Below are 21,400 nucleotides of genomic sequence, written 5' to 3' on the forward strand. Positions count from 1 at the left end.
GCTTTTTTCTTTTCCCTTTTGGACAGCATAATTTATTTCCCCTACCAGTCCAGGTATACAGCTGGGGTTTAAGTGGAAGCCTCACAGAGTAACAGTGGAATGAGCCAAAAACCCAACAACATATGTGCAAGAGCAAGCCCCATCAGCTAGAAGTCAGTCTAAACCTTATTTGATGTACAGGTAGACAACAGGAGTATCACCTCAGCCTGAGTTGTCCCCTTAAAAACTTACACTGTTTAAAATCTTACTGTATTAACCACAAAACCCCTTCACACTTTCTGAAGGACTCACAGCATTAAACTACTGTAATCCTTCTGGAAGGTTATATCTGTTAGATTTTCTTTCTTGTTAAATCTCTTCATATGTTGTGCCTATCAAGCAGAGGTGACCATTATATCAGATCTTCATGACCAAAAGGTTTTGTTTCTGTATACATGGCCTAAAACAAGCTGACCAGTAAGTTACAAGCACTTCCACCTAATTTGTATTAAAAGTCAGTATTATCGGTGGGAAGGCTGCGTATTTCACCCAATAATTAAAAAAAGATAGGATCAAAACCTCCTTACACAGTCAAGATTGAATCACCCAGAGACAGGTCTCTGAGGTGTGGATTAACCATGTTGTACCAGAAAAACGAGAACTTCCCTTTACAATATTACTTTGCTTTAAGTACGTTTTTCAATATACTGATGCAACATATCAGTGAATTTACATATGGTGTAAATTATGTTGTTTTATCGCACTATACTACTACCCATGTCCACCTTTGAATCAGTAAGATCTGACTGTATTAAAGAAAAATTCCATTTGTGATAGTAATTAAATGCTAGCACACGAACAATGCATATCGCATTAAATGTTCTGAAGGTCAGTGGTCAGAATTTGCTTCATTTCAAGCTAGTTCCAAACTACTACAGAGTAGGTACTTACTGAGATCCTCTGCAAGCTGGACCCTCTTGCCAGTTAGGAGCTTCACCTTTTTTTCATTGTCCTCTGCAAAATCTTCAAGCACTTCCTTTACATTCTTCTCCAAGCGTCTTACTGTAAAAAAAACAAAAACAAAAACACAAAACCAACCAAAAAAGAGTGAGTGGTAACACTTTTGCACCTGTAACGACCTAAGGACAAAATTTTTGGAAGGTCTATGGGAGATGTAGTATATGTTACCAGACTAACTAACCTGTTGGAAAAAAGGCTACTGAACACATAAGCTTCTTGTTTGGGCCATTAAGACAGGAAATTCTTTGAGAAAGATGTTTAAATTTCAAAGGCTATTTTCTCTCTGAACTAAATTATTATTAGATGACTTTTTTAGGAGGAGATAAAAATATCTGTAGACTGCTTTGCTGTCTATTAAATTCAGCAGTTTCTTCTTTGAGACGGAACATCCAACAACTCTCTTATTGTAAGCATCCTTGCTGCCTCCTCCTTAACAGTTACACTTCCGCTATCAACATCACCCTTGTCAGATGAACCAAGGCCAAGCCAATTAAAGGTGAAAGATGGAAAAAGAAGTTAACGATGACAGCAGAGTATGCTACTGAAGGATTGATGACACACAGAGGGGTGTTGCTGTATATACAAGGCCAAGAGGAATTAAAAGCTCTTTAAAGCAGTATTATCTCCATAATATCTCCATATGATATAACTATCATATCCTTGCCCTTCATATTTAGAGGGAATACCTATTACCTAAATAAACTTCCTAATTTTCAGCCCAACAGTTATCAATGAAGTAGGTGGTTTGAAAAGACAGGACCTAGCTCTCTACATTTTCTACAATTTCCTCTCTATGGAGGGTAACTTGCACTGCATGACAAGGTTCAAACCTTTTACTTGCACCTTCTTCAAGAAGCAGGTTGAAAACTATTTTACAGATCAAAGATCATTATTAGTAATTGTACCATGGCACTAGCAGATTGCTACCTAAATGACGCTTTATAAGGAAGCTACTGTTATATAAACTTGTCTAGATATTACATAGCACATTTTGCATGGCTTTAAAAAAATCCATTAGAATTGATTTTTTATATCAAACATTTTTAAATTAAAATCTACAGCCAGATTGACCTGAGGAAAAAAAAAAAAAAAGAATATAGTCACTATTTATTAAAATTCCTTCTGACAACTGGCATCATGTAAACTGAAAAATATTTTAAACTGGAGAGTGTCTTAGTTATTTGACATATTTACACTAAATCATTTAATGTAAATAGAATGTCAAATTCTATTTACTCTACATCTTTCAATTACCCAACCAGGATATAAAAATCAGTCAGCCATGCTAAGCATGAAAGGAACACATGGCTAGAGGAATACTTGAAAATTTCTAAAAAAATTCTTGTTTCAAACACCCAGATCACTGAGCCTTACCTTCAGTGTTAGTAAGCTGCTGCCTCAACGTATTTGCTGTAATTGCCAGCATTCGCTGTATCCGCCAGAAGAGGACGATATCATTACATTCAAGCTGAAACGAGGGAAGTTGTGGTGTCAGACCTCTGATGTCCAGTGAACACCCTACACTTATAAGAATCTCTTGATGCTTAGTGGCAACTGTAAACTCTATACATATTCTGATCTTGCAGAAAAATCCCACAGAGTAACTACTGTAGGTCATAAGGAAACACACCAAAAATACTTCAAGAACTGTCAGCCCTATTTAATACACTGCATCCCCTTTACATCTACTGTTTTCAGAGAAACAGCCGTATTAAAGGATAACATGGAAAATAGATTTGCACACACTATACACAGGCTGGTGAGTATAACCTAAGGCTCACTGAAACATCACACTTGTTCCTAGCAAGCACACTGAAGGACAACAGCTGAACTCCATACTGTGACTCCCTGCCCGACAAATGCTTCTGAAGATCGTGTTGGGCCAAGGGCTGTATTTGTTAAGAGGAGAAGAGACAGTTTCTACACCTGCAAGGATGGCAGAAGGGAGCACTAACTTCGCATTAGGACACCTTAAAAAGATAATAACAGGAAGAGGAGGTTAAGTGTCACAGAGAGGCAGCTCTCTACTCTAGGATCTCATTCTCTCTTATCTCTTGCAGGCAAAGGTATTTGTGCAGTAGTAAAGATTTCTGGCTCCATGGGGATCATTGTTTCTCATTAAAAAGAAAAACAAAACACCACAGAGAGTGAGGACCTCTAGCTTTCCAGTAATTTCTTTTTGATTTAAAATGCAATAGTAAGAAAACTCAGTATTCTTTTCTTTGTGTGGTTTTGTGCATAGTGTCATTTGTTGCACAAGCTTGGGTTTACAAAGCTGGAAAGTCATTTAAAAGATCTGTTTGTAAGCTCCATAGTTGGTTTTGTTCCCCCCTCCCGTTGATCACATGTGGTTCCAAGCATTAAATCTAAACACTTAGACTTATCCTATAAAACCCCCTTCATGTTTTCTGAATGTTTTGTATCAGTGAGGTAAATAAATTTCATTGGGAAACTGGGAGAAATGGATACCAACAAGATACCAATAGCTGTACAGTACTGCTTTTAACAGTGTATTCTCCATACACATTGGTAAGTAACACATTTTTAGGTCACAGCTGATACCTAGTGGTCATTTTACATACTTAGCACCAGGATGGCATTTTATCAATTACAAGCCTCAGATAAAACATATCTAAGATCACCAGCTATCTCAAGGTAAAGGATATAAAAGAAAGGTTAGGCTAGTTTAAAGTATTTGTAGAATTTTTTTTTTCAACTGACATGAAAATACTAAGGCAAAATACCAGTGTATATCTGTTCTTCAATTTACCTCCGAGTCCACAAAATGCCTCTGATAATAATAGAAGCCTCTTCGACATAGATTGCAGTGGTTCAAAGCAGTCTTCAGGAAATATCTTCTATAAATTTGGTGCCATGTGTCTTTAATCTAGGAAAACAGTACTTAAATTTGACTGAATAAACACATACACTCACAATCGTGCATAGTGTAACAATCACATTTAATTTTAAACTGTAACTCCAAATTCCACTATGACTGTCACATAATATATCTTTAAATATTTCTCAGCAATTTGTCTACAGCTGGGATATGATTAATGGGTTAGTTACATTTCACAAACGTTACAGACAATTGTCAATTTAAAAATCGACTCCATGCTTTTAACATAACTGAATGCTTAAAAATATTGTCTGCAGCCAAAATACATTTAAATTATGTACTAAAACCCAGGACAAATTGTTCTGCTCTTGGCATGATGCAATCTTCACATAAACACTGAGAATACAATTTTGAGTAGTACTCATTAATTTATCAATTAAACTAGACAAATATTTAATGGGTCTCATGTAAACAAATATTTGTATCTTTTCTTGATTAGGCTTATTTATGTTCTAGTTCTTCAAAATTACATATGTATATAGATGTGGCTCTTCAAAAAAACCTATAAAATAAAATTAAGAAAATCAGTTGCTTAGCTAGAAAGGAAACTCAATTTGCATTCTCTCTCCTCATGTAGAGGATGTGGATCAATACTCTGGCCTTTACAAAAAGGTATGGTTACTGCTGTATAGGAAAGGGGCTGCAGGTATTTAAATACCTCTTCTACCTTGAATAAGTACATGTATTAAAGTTGAAAAGGTAGCCAAAATCTACATCTATTAGTTTGTTTGAATTCTCATTTATCTAAAACCTTACATTTAATTAGATAAAATGTCTAATTATGGTTAAGAGCCTTACACTGCAATGAAATAAATATTCCAGAACATTTTAAACATATAATACATTCCTTCAGGGCACTTTAAAAACACTGCCTTTTCCAAGTATTTTTACAAAATTTCCCTCTCTTCAATGTACCTGTGAACTTCAAACTGCACATACAACCACACCAAAAGCTTAGCAATGCACAAGATGTTATCATATCTTGCTCCTAAAGGTCTTGATTCCACTACATAACATCTGAAACAAGCCTTGTCATAATGCAGGTGAGAGAATCTGCTCAGCAGATTCTGATTTCACTCTAAACTGACAGATTCCAAAGTGTTGTACTGCATCTGTCTGACAGCCCACAGAAGTGTGTGAATTGCGTGCAAGCAGTCATTTAGTAATTCATTTAGAAACATCTGGATTACAAATTCAGTATTTAGATGGAGTCTTTTATATGCTATCTAGAAAGAACATTCAAATGTTCACAGGGGGGCTTCCATATGTTTTGTTACAATTCTGCATCTTACCAGACATGGGTCCACTGTTATTCCTCTTGCTTCAAGATTCTTTCTGACAGTCGTCACTTCATCATTTGCCAGATAAGCTGCATGTTCTTCATTACATTTGATTAATTTCTCAAGTTCATTTTTTGTTTCATTACGAATATTCTACAATAAGAATGATTAGTTAGAATTAATTATTTTAGAGATCATCAGCACCTCCTCAATAAACAGTCTACCTGCTTAATAAGCTAGAACAGAAAATACCTTTAACACTATTAACTGTTACATTTAAGTGACTCAAAAGGGTATTTATGCCAAGACATTTCAAACATAGTATTTTTAAATGGATAATTCACTGTCAGTTTTTCATATTTTTTCTTTTCATTATGCCCAGAAATGCAGAAGAGGAAAAGGAGGGTGGCAAAAAAATAAATCATAGGCGTTAGCCTCCTTTCCCTTCCATGAGTATCTGCTAGCGAGGTTCACATTCACGTATCATCTGGGATACTGATGAAAATTGTAATTTTTGCCTAGCAACTAGCAAGAACTCTCCATGGATTCATACCTTTAAGTTGCTGTTCATTAAATTCAAGTAAGATAGGTTGAAGTCACTGCCTTTCTCCCATACCTGGCTGCACATTGTTGACTGTAAAACTCCTTCCTCTGAAACAATTACTTTCTACTGTATTCTTTTAAACTCTACTTACTTCTTTAAAGTATGATTCAGTTTGAGAAATATCTAGAAAAAGTAACATAAAAAGCCCATCATCTCTGGGCATTGAACGGAAGGTGCTATTTAAATTCAAAAGAAATATCCAAAAAGCTATAAGCAAATGAGAAGAGAGGTTATGATGGAAACAATCAACCAGAAGATACAACTGTGACTAGAATGCGGGTGATAATATTATCACATACTAATTAAATCCAAATGGAGCATTGACAGGAAACCGCATGAAATCTCTGCTTAAAAGGCATACATGGAAAGTATAGAAGAGAATAGCCTGAGTTCCACATTGTTTTCATCACTTTCTTTCTACTGGAAAAACTTTAATAGTCAGGTCAATGGCATAATAGTAAAGATGTAATTCAGCTGAAGAATGGAAAACAGTTTACAAACCACTACGTACCTGAAATATGAAAGAAGTATACGGAATTCTCTGTGCTGTAATATTTAAAATAATGAATAGCAGAAGTATTTAAAAGTAATTTTTTTTCTTCAGTCACCTAAATAGTGTGAAGATTGTTGGTATTTTTCAAAGTTTACTGAGTAATAAGGTTTTCTGAAGGTAGTGAACTACAAATTCTTCATATATTTTTTTTCCTCTTTTACCTGTTCTTTGGTGCGGCCTATCCAGTATAACCACCTTTTTTTCCAGTCTGGACCCACCATATCTTCAATAACAGACTCAGCTAAAAAAGGAAACATGATGTTAAGTGTCACTCAAAATATATGTAACCAGCCAATTTTATAGTTCTACAATTAGGTACAAGATCAAGAACGGACATTTTATGCCAAAGAATGTAAGATATGCCATACAAGACAAGTGAGATATCTTTTACTAATATTTAAAAATGACTGCCAACCAGTAGACATTTCAAGGAAGTATATAAAAAACAGCATCCCTCCACTGAGACAGCCCTCTAGGTTCCAAGTCAGGCATTTAAAAATCTTACCTAGTTGCAACTTGCATCAAAATTAATAATGATTGATAACCATAAATGGAACAACTACTTTCCCTGAATTGATCCTATTCTTCTACCTGCGTGTCTATACCATTTTTTGACTCTACAGATCTCTACTACTTATCTTTCAGTTGCCTCCTTGCAAGAGCAAGTGCACTAGCTTTTGAGGCTATGTTTTGCTAAACATTTCTATCAGTATCGGTACCATCTTAAACTGTCACCACTGTCTCAGTCATGCTGACAGAAAAGCTTGCACTGCAGTGAAGATCCAGAAATCGGCCCAGATTAAAAAGCACACAAGAATGGAATACATCACACAACTCACTGTCTTTGAGACGACTTTGGAGTGTCTCTTCCATAAAATGAATAGCTGCATCCCACTGCTGTTTATCAGATATTGACCGATCTTCTAAGGCATTGTGCTGGATCACTCGCTGCAATATGGAACATTGTTTTAGCATATAAGAAATAATTTATTCAGGATTTAATAAAAAAAAAAATTCTGACATTCTCTTCATTTTTTTTAAGTGTATAAAACCAACATTTATCTGGCACACAGGATTTATTCAAGAGGCATCTTTTCAAAGCACTGCCAAAAATATTTCCTTACACCTTTAATTTCCCTCTCTTCTATAGCCTAGCATAAATAACGTAAAAAAAAATAAAAATACAGCAAACAATATGAAATCCCTCTGGATTACAGGATATATACAGAGATGTAATGAAATGCTGTTATTTTATGTGGCTATATTTAACAGAACAAATGAGCTGATGCTAAACAATTCTCACAAGGCTGTCCTTGGGCAGCCAGTGGATTAAGAAGGACTTTTCCTTGAACCAACTAAACCAATTCTATTAGCTGTTATTTAGGGCAATAATTAACAAAAGGTAATAATAAAATTAATTGAGAAACACTGAATTAAAACCTTATATAGAAAAGGAGAGATAGACGCGTCTCCCTATCATTTTATGCTTACAAGAATGTAAAAATACTGAATATGCAACTTCAGTAAAAAGATTTCAGAGCACTTAATCAACAATGCAAAAAAAACCCACTACATTGTACCAGGCTATCCTCCGCTCTCTCATTCCATTTATGTCGTTTAATACTTTCTTCTTTGACAGCTTGTTTCAGTTTATCAAAGATATCATCATGCTCTTTTCCTTTTTGTTCTGTCATGAAACGGGAAAATTCTTCTTGCAAAGTCTCCCATGCCACCTAGAAAGTTAGCAAACAATGCCTACTGAAATGGACCGTTATACCATGCACCAGCTTGTAAAGGAACATTTATGACAATTCTTGCACGTATGAAAATTTGCATACTTTCTGAAAACAAAGTACAAGCATAAAAGTAATGTGACTTTTCCTTTGCCACCTTATCCATTACTAATAAACTCAACACTAAAATTTGCTTCACTATGTTGCAGCAAGTAATAATTCTGTTAAACTTGCATAAATCTGTTAAATATGAATATACCTAGCTCGAAGATTTGTTTAACCTTTTAAAAGCTTTTTTTGGTCTTTAACAGAAAAGTTCATCAGAAGAGCAAAATACAATGTTCCTGCTGTACTTACTTCTCAACATCAAGATCTTGTAGCCTATTCTGATGTGTAAACTGGTTAGAAGAACTGCAGTCAGCCCTTCAAACCACCATCTTACTTCTCTGGAATTATGCTTTCATTTCAACAGGCTTTGCACAGATTTTTTTAAAATTATTTTTTAAAATAACTAAATTCTCACCTCTACTGCTTTATTAGGCAGTTGCTTGTCAGTCCACTGCTTCAGTTTGATGTCCACAGTGGTGTTAAATGTCCCTGAGTTCATAGTCTGTGCTGCTGGAAGGTAGATATTCTCAATCACATGAGTAGATACCCTCTCCCATAAAGTTTTCTGAAGAATCTCCTCCCTAAAATAGGAAGTTGTAACACATATGATGGCTTCCAGTACAAAAGTGTCTAACAAGTATGCATTCAATTTGTTAGAAACACTGAGAAAACAAGACTACAGAACTCAGGAAATACTCTTTAACAACAGGACACAACTTCAACCAAAATCTGCTTGGAACTAAGGACAAAAATACACAATGTTTTCTGCAGCAAAGACAGCTTCAGAAGTTGGCATCTATGACTGTTGTGGCTGCCACTGCACAACAGTTCCTTGCAGCTTTTGATTATAGCAATATAACCATGCAGAGCTATGTGTGCACATGCATGGCAGGTGGGGGAATGACAAGGAGGCAGACTGTAAAGCATTGAAATGATTTGACTAAAGTCTGCACTCCCCAAAAAGCACGTGGGTTTTGTTTCTGTAGTTTTCTGATTTGTTTGTTGGAACGTGTTGTAATTTTCCATCTGGGATTTTCATTGATTGTTCCCAGATTTGATAAACAATGAAGCAAGTTGAGAAGTCCAACCTTTTACCAAAATGTATAGTGACATTCATTTATAAATGTGCCTCACGTCACTATAAAACTAAGCACCACCTTCCTATTTATGACATGTTTCAAGAAGTAACAATGGAAATAATCTAACTTTAACCTTTTTAAATGATAATAAACTTACTCAGAAAACTTCACAGTTGCAGTGAGAGAACTCAGCTAAGCCAGCATAAGATGCAGCCAGTATACACAGGAGCAGTCACATTCCTTCTGCTCCTGCCGCAATCTACAGTACAGGTTGTGGTTTTCTTGCAGGTTAATTTTATGCTGGCTCAGCATGCTAAATCAGCTTACCAATAAGTCATATGAATGCCAGATTTGGTAGAATGGTGACAGCTAAGAGCTGAAGAATAAAACCTGCCATTTTTTGGTGGTACAAGACAATCTGATTCACTCTATTAGTTTAGAACACAAGCCTCATCCCTGCCAATGGCCCTACTCTTAACTAGGCCACTTGTGGACAAAGGCTGAAGAAATTCTCATAAATATCACTCCTCCCCCCGTTTCAACAATAGCATGATTGAAAATTTCTCTTTTGTGTTTAAAGCATCCTTTTTTGAGATTTAAAAATTTTGAAGCTGTCCTTCTGACGTACCAGCATAAATGGGGATCAAAGCTACTAGTTTTTTCTACTGTTGGAACAGATCTTTGGCATATTTAGGGTAGTAAAAGTATTTATACAAAATTAAAAGCAATTCAAGCATTTAAACGGTGAAAGAATTCACTAAAAATAGAAATTAATATTGCCACCAGTAAAAATTACTTTCCTTAAAAAAAACTTTGTTCAAAATAGGATGATTTAGATAGTATTCAAACAAAGACCAATTATTGATCATTCTTGATCACCATGAAAAGAATTGGGGATGTGGTGAATTAATTTCACTTACAGCGTGTGCTGGAAACCATCTGTTATGGATTTTACAACTTATAAATGCACTGTAGGAGACGTGCAGTCCTCCGATTAAGAGAAAATGCAATCTCATTCCTTCTTTACTGACGTGTCAATAAAAATACACTTTTGCTTTGCTTAATTCAATCAAACTTAATTGGAAGGAATGGAAATTTTAACAGGATAGAAACATTTGCATTCATCAAATGCATTGCTGTTTCCAGGTGGCCTATAATGGGTAATAGAAGTATTTTTTCATGACTTAGGTTTCCAGTACTACTTTACAGCTCAATAAGTATTACAAAACTAGAATCACCACTACATTTCAAAAGAAACGCACAGAAACATTCATGTTATGCACCCATCCGAACCACAACATAAAATGAAGCAGACTAGATATAGGCCAGAGTACTTCAGTATCTATTACACAGCGAACAGCACCAAACACCAAAATGGCAAACCTGCATTACATTTGGACTAGAACATAACTTTAGACTAATACACTGCCTACAACACTTTCTCTGAACACATCCACATGCCCAGAATTATTCTGATGTCATTAAGAGTCAGATATTTTATCTTGGTTTTTAATCTATGACCAAGTTACAGTTCAATTCAGGTCACTGAAAGCAAAGGCATTAAAGAAAACTTTTTTTTATGGTTCTCAGTTGTGGTACAGGCTGTCAAAGTAATCCTTTACATTGGCTATTCTCCTCTCAGCTTGCGTCTACAGTGGCTTTACTGTGCGGTGATGCTACACTGTTAAAATACTTAGGCTAAACTTTCTCTCTCACACCTATGTCTGCCCTACAGAGAAGAAGGGCAGTGCAGTACGGTACTACTTGGTTGAAGCTACCAAGGAGATCCACGTGTAGGATGAAGTTCTCAAACATCCAGATCAGCTCTTTTTACAGCCAGGAATTACATAATCATTAAACTTCTCAATCTCTTCACAAAAGTTTTGGGTTTTTTTTCCAAGGTCATATATATTATTTTGATATGCACAATGATAATCCCAAAACATCAAGTTACAAGGAATTACTGATTCATACTTCAAATGAACATCTGAAAACATACTTTTCATTTTTGAGGAATATCTATTGTTCATTATACTGTATAAAACCAGAACAAAACACAAACTGACATAATATAATTTTTGTTGAGGGATTATGCAAGTATTTGCTGATTCAGAATAATAAACAAACATAGACTACTTCCACAGAAACAAAAGGCATAATAATACATTGTCCTAAGAAAAAGTTCCTTATTTATATTTGAGAATTTTGTTTACTAAAACACTTTATATTTTAAAGGTAAACTTCTGCTAGTTAATTGAAAAAAAAAAAAAAAAAAAAGGAAAAAAGAAAAAATTACCATACCAGTGCTTTGGTGTGACCTGAGTCAAACTTATGACTTCATCAAGAATCTCATTCTTTGCTTTTTCAAACAGTTCATTCTACACAAAAGGAAAAATATGGAATAGTAAGATTTTAAGTATAGTTTGATCACGTTTTCATAAAAACCCAAACCGCTTTCTTAGAACCTTTAAGCCTAAAATGATATTTTCAGGTCATGTTCTGGACAATGTATGTACTAGCCATAAGCTACCCCGGTTTACCACACATCTTCCCACCCATCTCTTGCATGCCTCTAGCCAGGCATGGCATCTGAATGTTCAGGATCTCTATAAAAGAATTAGTGAATGGGATAATAATTGTTTTGTTACTCTGTCTCTTTGAAAGCCTAGGGAATGTAACTTCTCTTTGCCAGTTTTGTCACGATCACAAAGAAACACTGACCTATTCCTGTGGGCAAATTAGGTCAGTTAACTGTATACTAAAAGAGTGAAGGACTTGTTAACCATTGAAGTATCACAATTTTGAAGCACACTATTTCATAAAACAAAGAGCTCAGTATTTCCTTCCCCTAGAATTATTTACACTGTCTTCACATTTTAAAATGTCAGTACTTTATGTTTTTAAGAAACCTTTACAAATGAGATTAAATGGCATAAATTTTAATCCATAATCTTCAACACTTTGTAGCACACAAATTAAATGAGTAGTGTAATTTACCCTGTCAAGCTCTCGCAACCGGGGGTAATTGTTCTTCCATTCAGTCTCGAGATTGAAACGTGTGGCTGCAAAAATCAGAAACAATGCCTTTATTTTTTAATTGTCTATATTCACTTCACCACTATCTTAAAAGTTTAGCAGCTCCTAAAATTGCCACAAATCTTGCTTATGACAAACCTTCCAAGAACTTTAAGGACCTCTGCAAATGAGCAAAGTTTTTTGCTGTCTACGCTTAGATATTATGTCTGCAAATTGCAGGATTAATACATTGAAAAAATGTAGTGGAAAGAGAGCCATTCAACTGCCAGCTCCGTACAGGTCAGTCCTGCCCTGGCTGATCAGGTGATATCTTTACATAGAAAGTAATTTTAAACAACATCTGAATCCGATGAAGAATTGTGGTTTGCCCATAAAAAATGGACTTTTTTTCTTCACACTTATTTACTCCTTTGGTTTTTAGAGCATGTGGGTCCTTCATACCATGATTTTTTTTAACATGTTTTTGAAAAGATTAACTTGGGCAATTACCAATTCATGAGAAATGGTGAGCGTATAAAAACACATAAACCACAATTGCCCAAACATACTGGCAAAACAGCATTATACGTATGTGGAAGAACTATTTAACAGAAAGTTGCTATTTCACTTGGTTTTTGAGAAGATGTTTACCTTTAAAAGCATCTGCTTGCTGCTCCACAGACTCTCTCACCATTTTCCAAAAGCAATCTGACACAGCAAGACTTAAGTTCTTTGTTGTTACCTGGTGGGCCTTCAGCATACATGTCCTGTAAAGAAAGACAGCTAGAGGAAATTCTTCTATGCATACCCATGCTTTCTAGCCTCCATTTTCTCCACACAAGAATAAAGCTTTGCTTTTTGTAGCAGAGAATAACACATGAATGTGCACCTAACCCAAATTCCAGTATCTTCCTCCAAAATATTCAATACAGACAATCACCAAAGTAAGGGAAAAAACCCCAAACAACTCAACCCCCCCCCCTCCGCAAATACATGTTTATTCTAGAGGTTGCAGTGCAGATACTGCAGTCCCAAAGACCATGCAGCTTACTTTCTTCAGAAATACAAGCCTGTGAAATCAAAACTCTGTTCAATGAACTTCCAGCAGAACACACAAGCTAACCCTTTGAATACAACATTGCTGTCACACCAAGATGACTGATAGCAAGAGGCACTACAATTCACATTTGGGTAGCATTTACTCCTCCCAGCTGTATCAAGTGCTGAGACATAGGCTGGGAACTTAATTCTTCTAGAACCAATGGAAAGATACAGAAACCTCTGAAGAGAAGCTCAGAACTGCAGTGGAATCAATTTCTACCTGAAGATGCCTGTCTCCCTCTAACGAATTACAGCAAAGACTGGGAAACCTGGCTAATTTGGTCAGCTCAACAAGATACTTAGTTTAAGCAGATTAAATCTCAAGTAGTGTTTCCACACTGCAACAATTTTTTTAAAGTTCAACAAGAAAAACTGATGCTAACGTTTACCAACACAGGCTCATTTTATTAAAAGGAATAAATAGCCACATACTTTAACAGCTTTGAATTTTGAAAAAATTCCTCTTCATATTCTTTAATAGATTCAATGCTTTCACTGCTGTTTCCTGGAGAAAGAAAAGAGTACTGCAACAGTTCCATTTAGATGGTTTTCTCTGCTATCAAGGAGAAAATAAGCACAGCCAGAGCTCTCTTTACCTTTTCCAGTAACAACTGCAAAATAACCCAAAGCCTTCATTGGGAAGAGTTTGCCTTCAATTATTTGCTGGATCTATGAAAATAAGAGATTAAAAGAACATGGTTAACTTTGCACAGAGACATTCTTTCCTTCAGCACAGTTTTAAAGCTAGATCTAGTTGTACCTATGCATAGACTACTACAAGCAGCAGTTTGTGATGTGACGGAGTTCTACTGATATTTAAAAGAAAACATAGAACAAACAAGGCATAACATAACAAAACACAAAATAAAAGTGAAAAAGCCTATCCCAGAATATCCTAAAGCCTTCTCAAGAAATGGAACTTGCTCAAGTCACCTGTATGAAAAGAATCAGTATTATAGCAAGCTGTAGCCAAGCTGTGATTGAAGTCATGTAGCTAATCATTAAAAGCAAAGCCTGAGATTAAAACAACAAGCACCCCCAAAAAAATAATTACTGAATACAGAAATAAGCACTCAAAAACTCTAGAACAGGTAGATGACGTCCAATATTTCCGACAGCATCTCAAGTATTTTTCCATATGTGACTTCAGACATCACAATATGAAAAAAAATACTTTCAACTCACCCTGCTCGGGCTGGCCACGTTTTTCTCGGCAAGATCAACTTTAGTCAACACAAAAATCGTCCTTTTTCCTTGGGGATCCATTTGGCTGACTAAGTCTGTGACAATACTGCGTTCCGCATCCACTGATCCATCTAAAATAAACAAAAAAAAAGTTATATTTTTGGGACAATGTAATCTAACATGCAATACTGAAGATATAGTAGACATCTAATAAGTTTCATGTTACAACTTAAAACCAGTAAAATTACACCTGTATTGAATTTTTGGGTATACACAATGAAAATTTGCTTTGTTCCCAGTATCATAAAAATATTAGTTTGTTCTAATTGTATAAGTTTTGAACAAGTACCAGCATGCTCAAAATATTAAACTCTATTATTGTCTGTGGCCTCCAAGAACACTTTTGAAGAAATCTTTAATTTTAATGATAGAAAACTCTTATCAAAAATGGATACCAAAGGTGCCTTAATTTATAAATAGACATGCCACAGCATGCTGTTTTGCACACTATACACATTACCACAAATGGAAAAAAAAATAATATTATCAGGAGAGTCCCCAGTGTCACATAAAAATCAGAATTAAAAACCAAAAAACCTGCCAGTTGATAACCTTCTATACTCTTATTACCTTGAATGCAAAGGATGATGGCATTAGGATTCTGCATGTAGGCCTTGCTGATGCTAAAGATAGTTTCTTTCGTATCTGGAGCCATACCTGATGTCACAGTCTTTAACACGTATATGGAGATATATTTAAAGGAAAAAAGAAAACAGAAAGATGTAAAAAAAGAAAAACAACAGCTAATGTTCTCACCAATAACACTACTTCACGTACATGCCTGAAGGATTTCTTTTTTTTATTTATTGCATACTTACACTAATGACTCCAGGTAAATCGACCAATACCATTCTCTGCAAACCAGGACCTTTCACACTTAAGGAGATTGTCTGTGAAGTAAAATTGAAATTAAAGCTTTATACACGCATCTACTTTGTATGCAATTACATACGCAAACATGCATATATAAATTTGTATAAACACATATTTACACACATATATGCTTTAAATCAGCAACAGTCTGTAATTTTAAATATGAAGTCCAATTTTATGTGCATGCAGTTGTGATATAAAACTGATTTTAACAGTCTATATACACTTTCTATAGTGTAAAATATTAAGTATACACAGACTGGGTTCAAAAGATATTGTACAGATAAATGTACAGATATTTGCCCCTAAATATTTGACAAGGCTTACCTCAGTGCTAACAGTGCACCCTTCCTTCACGCTGTTTCTCATTCTGATTTCTATTTCATTTCTCAAAGCTGCAAGCTGTTTTGAGAAAAGCAAAATATCAAACTCCTTACAATCATGGTAGAAGAAAAATCACCAACATAAGTAAACAAGTTTAGGGATTAGGGACCTCTGTTTATAAATACTGTCTCAAATGCATGTTGAATAACAAAGTCTGGTAAATGAGCTGCTAAACGACAGATTACCCGCAGATCCGTGCACACTCTAAGAAACATCTTGGCACAAGAACTCCTCCTACATTTTACCTGCTCCAGTGCCAGCCAAAAAACATACTAAGATATAATTTAATAACTAACATAATGACTTGCCCCACTACACATATGTCACACTAATTAAACAGGAGCTAATGGCCCACACAGACACAAATTAATAAAAATTACATTAACTTTTCCAGACACTTCCTAGATACTTACATCCTCTTCCTTGGTCAGATCAAACTCCCGAGAGCTGTCTTTGAATAAAGCCACGTGGTGGGGACCTTCACTGAGAGTTACCTAAATGGTAAAAGCCTTATATGAGAAAGTATGGTAAATCTAACACAGAGAAGAACTACATAGCATGTGTGTACTTCCCACTGCAGACTTACAACTACATGTAATCCTTATTTAGCACAGGACTACTTATAATAGGAACTGCTACTACTCTGACAGTATATATGGATCATACATAGGCCTGCAGAAGTTCTGTCATTGACTGCAACAACTCACTTGCTTAGAGGCCATTTTATAAACGAATGTTCACATATACTTCAATTAATGGCATAACCACAGGGAAAACAATACAGCAAATGCCGATTCAGAGATTATGATGTTTCTTACCTTGACAGGGGAACGTGTCATCATCTCCCCAGACCCTCGAGGGAATATGCGGGCTTGGGCGATCATTTCTAACACGCTGGTTTTTCCTGCACTTTGATCTCCAACCACCACCACCTTAAGTGAAAGTTATAGGACATTTTGGAAGCTTAGACAAAAGCTGACTAAGAAGATATTAATCTGTATCAACATTGGCTGTATTATGTTTGACAATAAATGCATTGGTTTAAATATGGAATCCTTGAATAAATGCTAACTTTTAATCATGCAAAAAAAAAAAAATTGACTTGTGCTTAAGACAGCAGAGTCCACAAAGCACCCTACGGGCCTAACCTGCCAGGCCACCTCACAAAGAGAGAGAGGGCTTGCTGTTCTCATAGCAAGCAGTTCTCTCCTTGTACAAAATCCTTTCAGGAGGCGAAACACTGAAGACCACTTATCTGGTAGATGTTGCTTCTGCCTGGAGAAGGCTGAATTCTGATGTAGCTGCTGTCACTTCCCCATCTTACTGGTTTCTTAGAGAAGCCACCAGTGCTACAAGTGGCTGTGCAAGCAGGAAGCATTCCCGGCTCTCCCCTCCACCAGCAGCCAGGCTAGCCAAAACCCTTCTCACCGCCCCCTCCAACAACAGCACTACTATCAGGAGTTAGCCGAAATAATCGGCATTTTACACTGCTGAGAAGGCTGGGGTGCCCTCACTGAAACCATTGAAAATGAAAGGCTAAGCTCAGCAATATCTGGATCTAGACAGGGTTTTATCTACAACCAAGGCAGACTTAACAGTTACATTGATTATTCTCAAAATTCTCTTGTTGCATTTAAAATTGAGAATGTCTTAAGCAAAAACCCTGGAGTTACAAGAAAACAGCCTAGCACTGCTCTGGATTATTCTGGAATATAATTAAATGCTCTATTCGGTTGTAAGACTTGTTTCAGTAAAAAGCCTTGAATTCTTTATCTACTTACTCGAGGTAGGTGATCTTGAGTGTTATAACTGGCATCATAATCAGACAGGATGTCGAGTACCTCAGAATACATATCAATCAAGGATTTCTACCAAAAAAAAAATAGTACAGACAGAAAACAGTCAATTAACATTAAGAACAATGACTGGGTTTCAGACTACTTCAGCTGTATATTCTGTAAACTCATCTATAAAAATGTGTTTATTTGCTCCTAATGGTTTGAAACCTAAACTGTCTATACTGCAGCACAGATCTCTAGTTTACGAAGTACAATACCAAGCCAAGTCATCCCATTCCTTCTGTGGATGAAAATACTACAGCTACAGATGCATCTTGCTGAAGGAGCAAAATGAGAGCTCTTACGTACAGCGTGAGAGAACAACAGTGCTCAGGCTTCACAGTTTCCAAGTTAAGAAGCTGAATTAAGTTTCTTCCATTAAACATCTAGACTGACATTCTCAGCTTGATGAACAGTAAGTGTTAAGAAGGGTATAGATCTATCAACCTCATTCTGTAAAAATAAGAACTCCTTATCTTCCAGTTCCCAGGGAAAAGAGGAAGAGCCATACTGGTCAGCAAGTGACACAGAGAGAGACAAAAAAATGTGAATTTTTAGAATGTTCAGGATGTTGGCAGACAAAAGCAAAAGCATACTTAGTTCAATCTCTGTGGATTTATAAAGAGCCATCAAAAGATGTTTCCTGACCCCGTAACTATATTCCTACCAAACTCAGTAAGACCCACGACAAAGCACAAAAGTATCAGATTGTGTGTAAGAAGAGTTGGAATCTTATTTATTAGCAAATACAGTGAAGCTACATCAAAAAAACCCAATCCACATTTCCCACTTAGTTAGTTAGTTAGATCAGGTAACCTCTAGTTAGATCAGGTAACCTCTTTGGGCATTTCAACTGAAGCCATTTTCAAAAGTTATATAGTTAAAAAAAACCTTAACACATCAAAAATTTAGCATAGATACCTTATAACAAACATTGAAAGTTCACATATGAATTAATAAATACAATTTAGAATAGCATCATGGAAAATATGGCATAATTATATTTCTATGCTGACATGTAACACATAAGTACCTTTAACTTCCTCTGATGAATTCCCTTGTCATCTCTTTGCAGTACCAATTTTCTTAATTCTTTGTTCTCCTTCTCCAATCGCTCAAGCATTCTTTGGTATTTGAGCTACAAAACAGTGGTACAAATATACTCTTGAAATTACACAAATAGTACACTCACATGAGCAAAGTTTTACTTATGAAAAATATATTATCCTTCAGGCAAGTCTTTCAAGATACAGAGACCTTTGTGATCACTACAGCTTATTAAAAATACAAGGCCGTCAAGGAAGACTGTTAGACCTTTTTTTCCAGCAACACAACACCTTTGCTTCAAAATTTTTAATGAGACCACAATGTTCAAACTTCGGGTACATAAATCAGTCTTTAAGCATCTTAAACAAGCATCATTTTCAAAGGAGCTACACATACAGAGTCAGACAGAAATTAGCGTCAGTGGGAAGTGGCTGTTCAATCAAAAAGATCACAGGGCTTACATGTGAATTTGCAAGCCTAGTTTAGATCCTTTTTTCGGTATACAACCTCAGTTCAAGAAACAACTTTATCTGTTTAGAAGGAGATTATGATAGTCCTCTGAAGATGAGACATGAATATAGTTTTGATAACTACTCTGAAAACTGTTTTCTATGATGTGGAAATGTATTTGGCCTGAGTGTACTTTTAAGAACAAATCAAATTTCAAGCTGTTATTAAAAAAATGTAAGTAACAAATGCTTTCAAAACTAGCAAATATATAAAGAGGTTATAAAACCCCATATCAAAACAATTTGGCTGAGCCAAAGAGCCAACCAATTTAGAAGCCTACAGATACAAAGATTAATTATACATTAACTTTAGAAAAGTAAGTAAGCAAACCAAAGCAAGGACTAACATGCATCAACCCTGAAAAAAAGTAGCTTAAAAAATAACTAGTTCTGCCTTGCTAATTAAGGACATTAAAACTTTGTTGGAATGAGATTTGGTGAAGTTCAAGTCAATTAATGAGATAAGGAAGGAGTCCCACCTTATACCACATGTGCACTGAAAAGCCCCACTAAGATAAAACACAACAAACTTGTAATGGTTTCATATAAGGCAACACACCTAAAAGGACAAAGTGTCCCTGTCTAAACAAGAACTGTAAGTCATACAGCTGAGGAATCATGGTTCCTGCTCTGTAAGGTCTGCCTAAGGGATGCAATATTTCTTTGTAAACCAGATCTGCAGCTGCACACTGTATTGTCCCATACTATGACAGCTACTCCCCAGAAGGGCTGGAAATGCTCCTCGGTCGAGCTGATGCAAGGAATTACATTAGCTACTGAATGCAAGACTAAATTTCAGAGAATGTGAAAACAGATTTTCATGACTTTGCTCTTAAATAATGTATGCTCATATACACTTGCATCCTTGATAGCGATAAATCTTAGTATCTTCTATTTTAAACTTGGCAGGTTGTAAGTATAAGTTCTATGTAAGGGGAACAAAGTAACTTGTATGCATTCAGTACATATAGAAATTCATATTAAAAAATGGTCTTTCCAAATGTCTGTTCTTCAACTCCTAGGTCCTCTGAAGTTAGGCCACGCGCTTTTTAAGAGGCCAGTTTGAAAAGCAGTGATTCTAAAGCTGATCTCTGCAGACTTTTTACTCTTCTGCCAGCTAACGAAGCACGCTCCTCTAACAGGAGCAACAGAGGAATTACTGAAAACAGGATTTCACTTGCAAAAGCACATCTTCTATCAGACTATATTAAAGTACAGCAACTGAGCTAGATGGAAGACATTCAGAAATTGAAAGTGGCTCAGTTTTGTGAAGCAGTGTTTTTTAGAAACGTATATGAAAAAACCCTACCAACGGCTGTCATTACTGTTCAAATTTTCACTTTTTTGATTTTTTTAAAGGACACCACTCTGAACAGCACCATCCTCTTCAGTTTCTTACAGGGATTAAATGTTCTTTTAAATCACAAAGAGAGGGCAGAGAAAAAGCTTTTAATCTGCCCATAGCAATTTTCATACCAAACAGTCTAATCATAGAAACAGCTTTAATTGAAAGAACTCCTTACAGCTTCACAAAACAGATTTTGATGAACACTGCATGGTTTATAGACAACTCTAGTATTGTAACTGCAATTATTTTTCTTGATGAAGAAAAAAAAGATACTTTGGTTCTCCTGAATGCCACTGTACTATAACCTGAATGTCTCATCCCACATATCCCATATGATGTCTATTTTTCCTCTTGGACCTCTAATACTTGGTCAGCACATGCACTTAAATGTTTCTTTACTTTTTTATGTTTCCTAGATTGAGGGATTAAAAACATAACTTCTCAATAAGTAAACTCATTTCCTTTCTGCACCAAATGTGCCATTTAAACATACAAAATATCACAGATTTATTTAGTACCATTGAAATTATAAAAGAGAACTATAGAATATTAGGAGTAGAGTTATCATGCATAGTAACAAGTTAAAAAATGGAGTATCACCACTCAGTAAATACTTAACTGTATTTACGTTAAGACTCTTGGCTAACTTTACATTTCAGGAATATACAGCATTGAAGGCAAGGAAGGTATTTTGGGAAAGTACAATTACACATTTGTCCTACTGTTACACTCTCTTCTTGCATTGTCAGCTGCTGTCAGAGAAAGAACAGAATAGACTGACCTTT

At 35.7% G+C, this 21,400-nt stretch overlaps 1 protein-coding gene across 5 annotated transcripts in view; it reads right to left on the reverse strand.

The window, feature by feature from the left end:
- Window positions 1-21,400, reverse strand: part of OPA1 (OPA1 mitochondrial dynamin like GTPase) — a 56,980-nt gene that overhangs the window by 18,108 nt on the left and 17,472 nt on the right. For all 5 annotated transcript variants that reach the window (XM_075761227.1, XM_075761228.1, XM_075761225.1 and 2 more), the window contains 21 exons: window positions 18,745-18,849; window positions 17,655-17,741; window positions 16,692-16,805; window positions 16,287-16,367; window positions 15,817-15,891; window positions 15,435-15,506; window positions 15,187-15,286; window positions 14,557-14,687; window positions 13,968-14,040; window positions 13,804-13,876; window positions 12,922-13,037; window positions 12,253-12,317; window positions 11,557-11,633; window positions 8,592-8,757; window positions 7,916-8,068; window positions 7,175-7,283; window positions 6,497-6,576; window positions 5,191-5,331; window positions 3,770-3,886; window positions 2,374-2,467; window positions 931-1,041 (listed from right to left, as the gene is read on the reverse strand). In XM_075761227.1, coding sequence (XP_075617342.1) covers window positions 931-1,041; window positions 2,374-2,467; window positions 3,770-3,886; window positions 5,191-5,331; window positions 6,497-6,576; window positions 7,175-7,283; window positions 7,916-8,068; window positions 8,592-8,757; window positions 11,557-11,633; window positions 12,253-12,317; window positions 12,922-13,037; window positions 13,804-13,876; window positions 13,968-14,040; window positions 14,557-14,687; window positions 15,187-15,286; window positions 15,435-15,506; window positions 15,817-15,891; window positions 16,287-16,367; window positions 16,692-16,805; window positions 17,655-17,741; window positions 18,745-18,849 — 2,140 coding nt within the window. The remainder of the gene's footprint in view (window positions 1-930; window positions 1,042-2,373; window positions 2,468-3,769; window positions 3,887-5,190; window positions 5,332-6,496; window positions 6,577-7,174; window positions 7,284-7,915; window positions 8,069-8,591; window positions 8,758-11,556; window positions 11,634-12,252; window positions 12,318-12,921; window positions 13,038-13,803; window positions 13,877-13,967; window positions 14,041-14,556; window positions 14,688-15,186; window positions 15,287-15,434; window positions 15,507-15,816; window positions 15,892-16,286; window positions 16,368-16,691; window positions 16,806-17,654; window positions 17,742-18,744; window positions 18,850-21,400) is intronic.

This window comes from Balearica regulorum, chromosome 9 (assembly GCF_011004875.1).
Source record: "Balearica regulorum gibbericeps isolate bBalReg1 chromosome 9, bBalReg1.pri, whole genome shotgun sequence".
Classification (NCBI taxonomy): Eukaryota; Metazoa; Chordata; class Aves; order Gruiformes; family Gruidae; genus Balearica; species Balearica regulorum.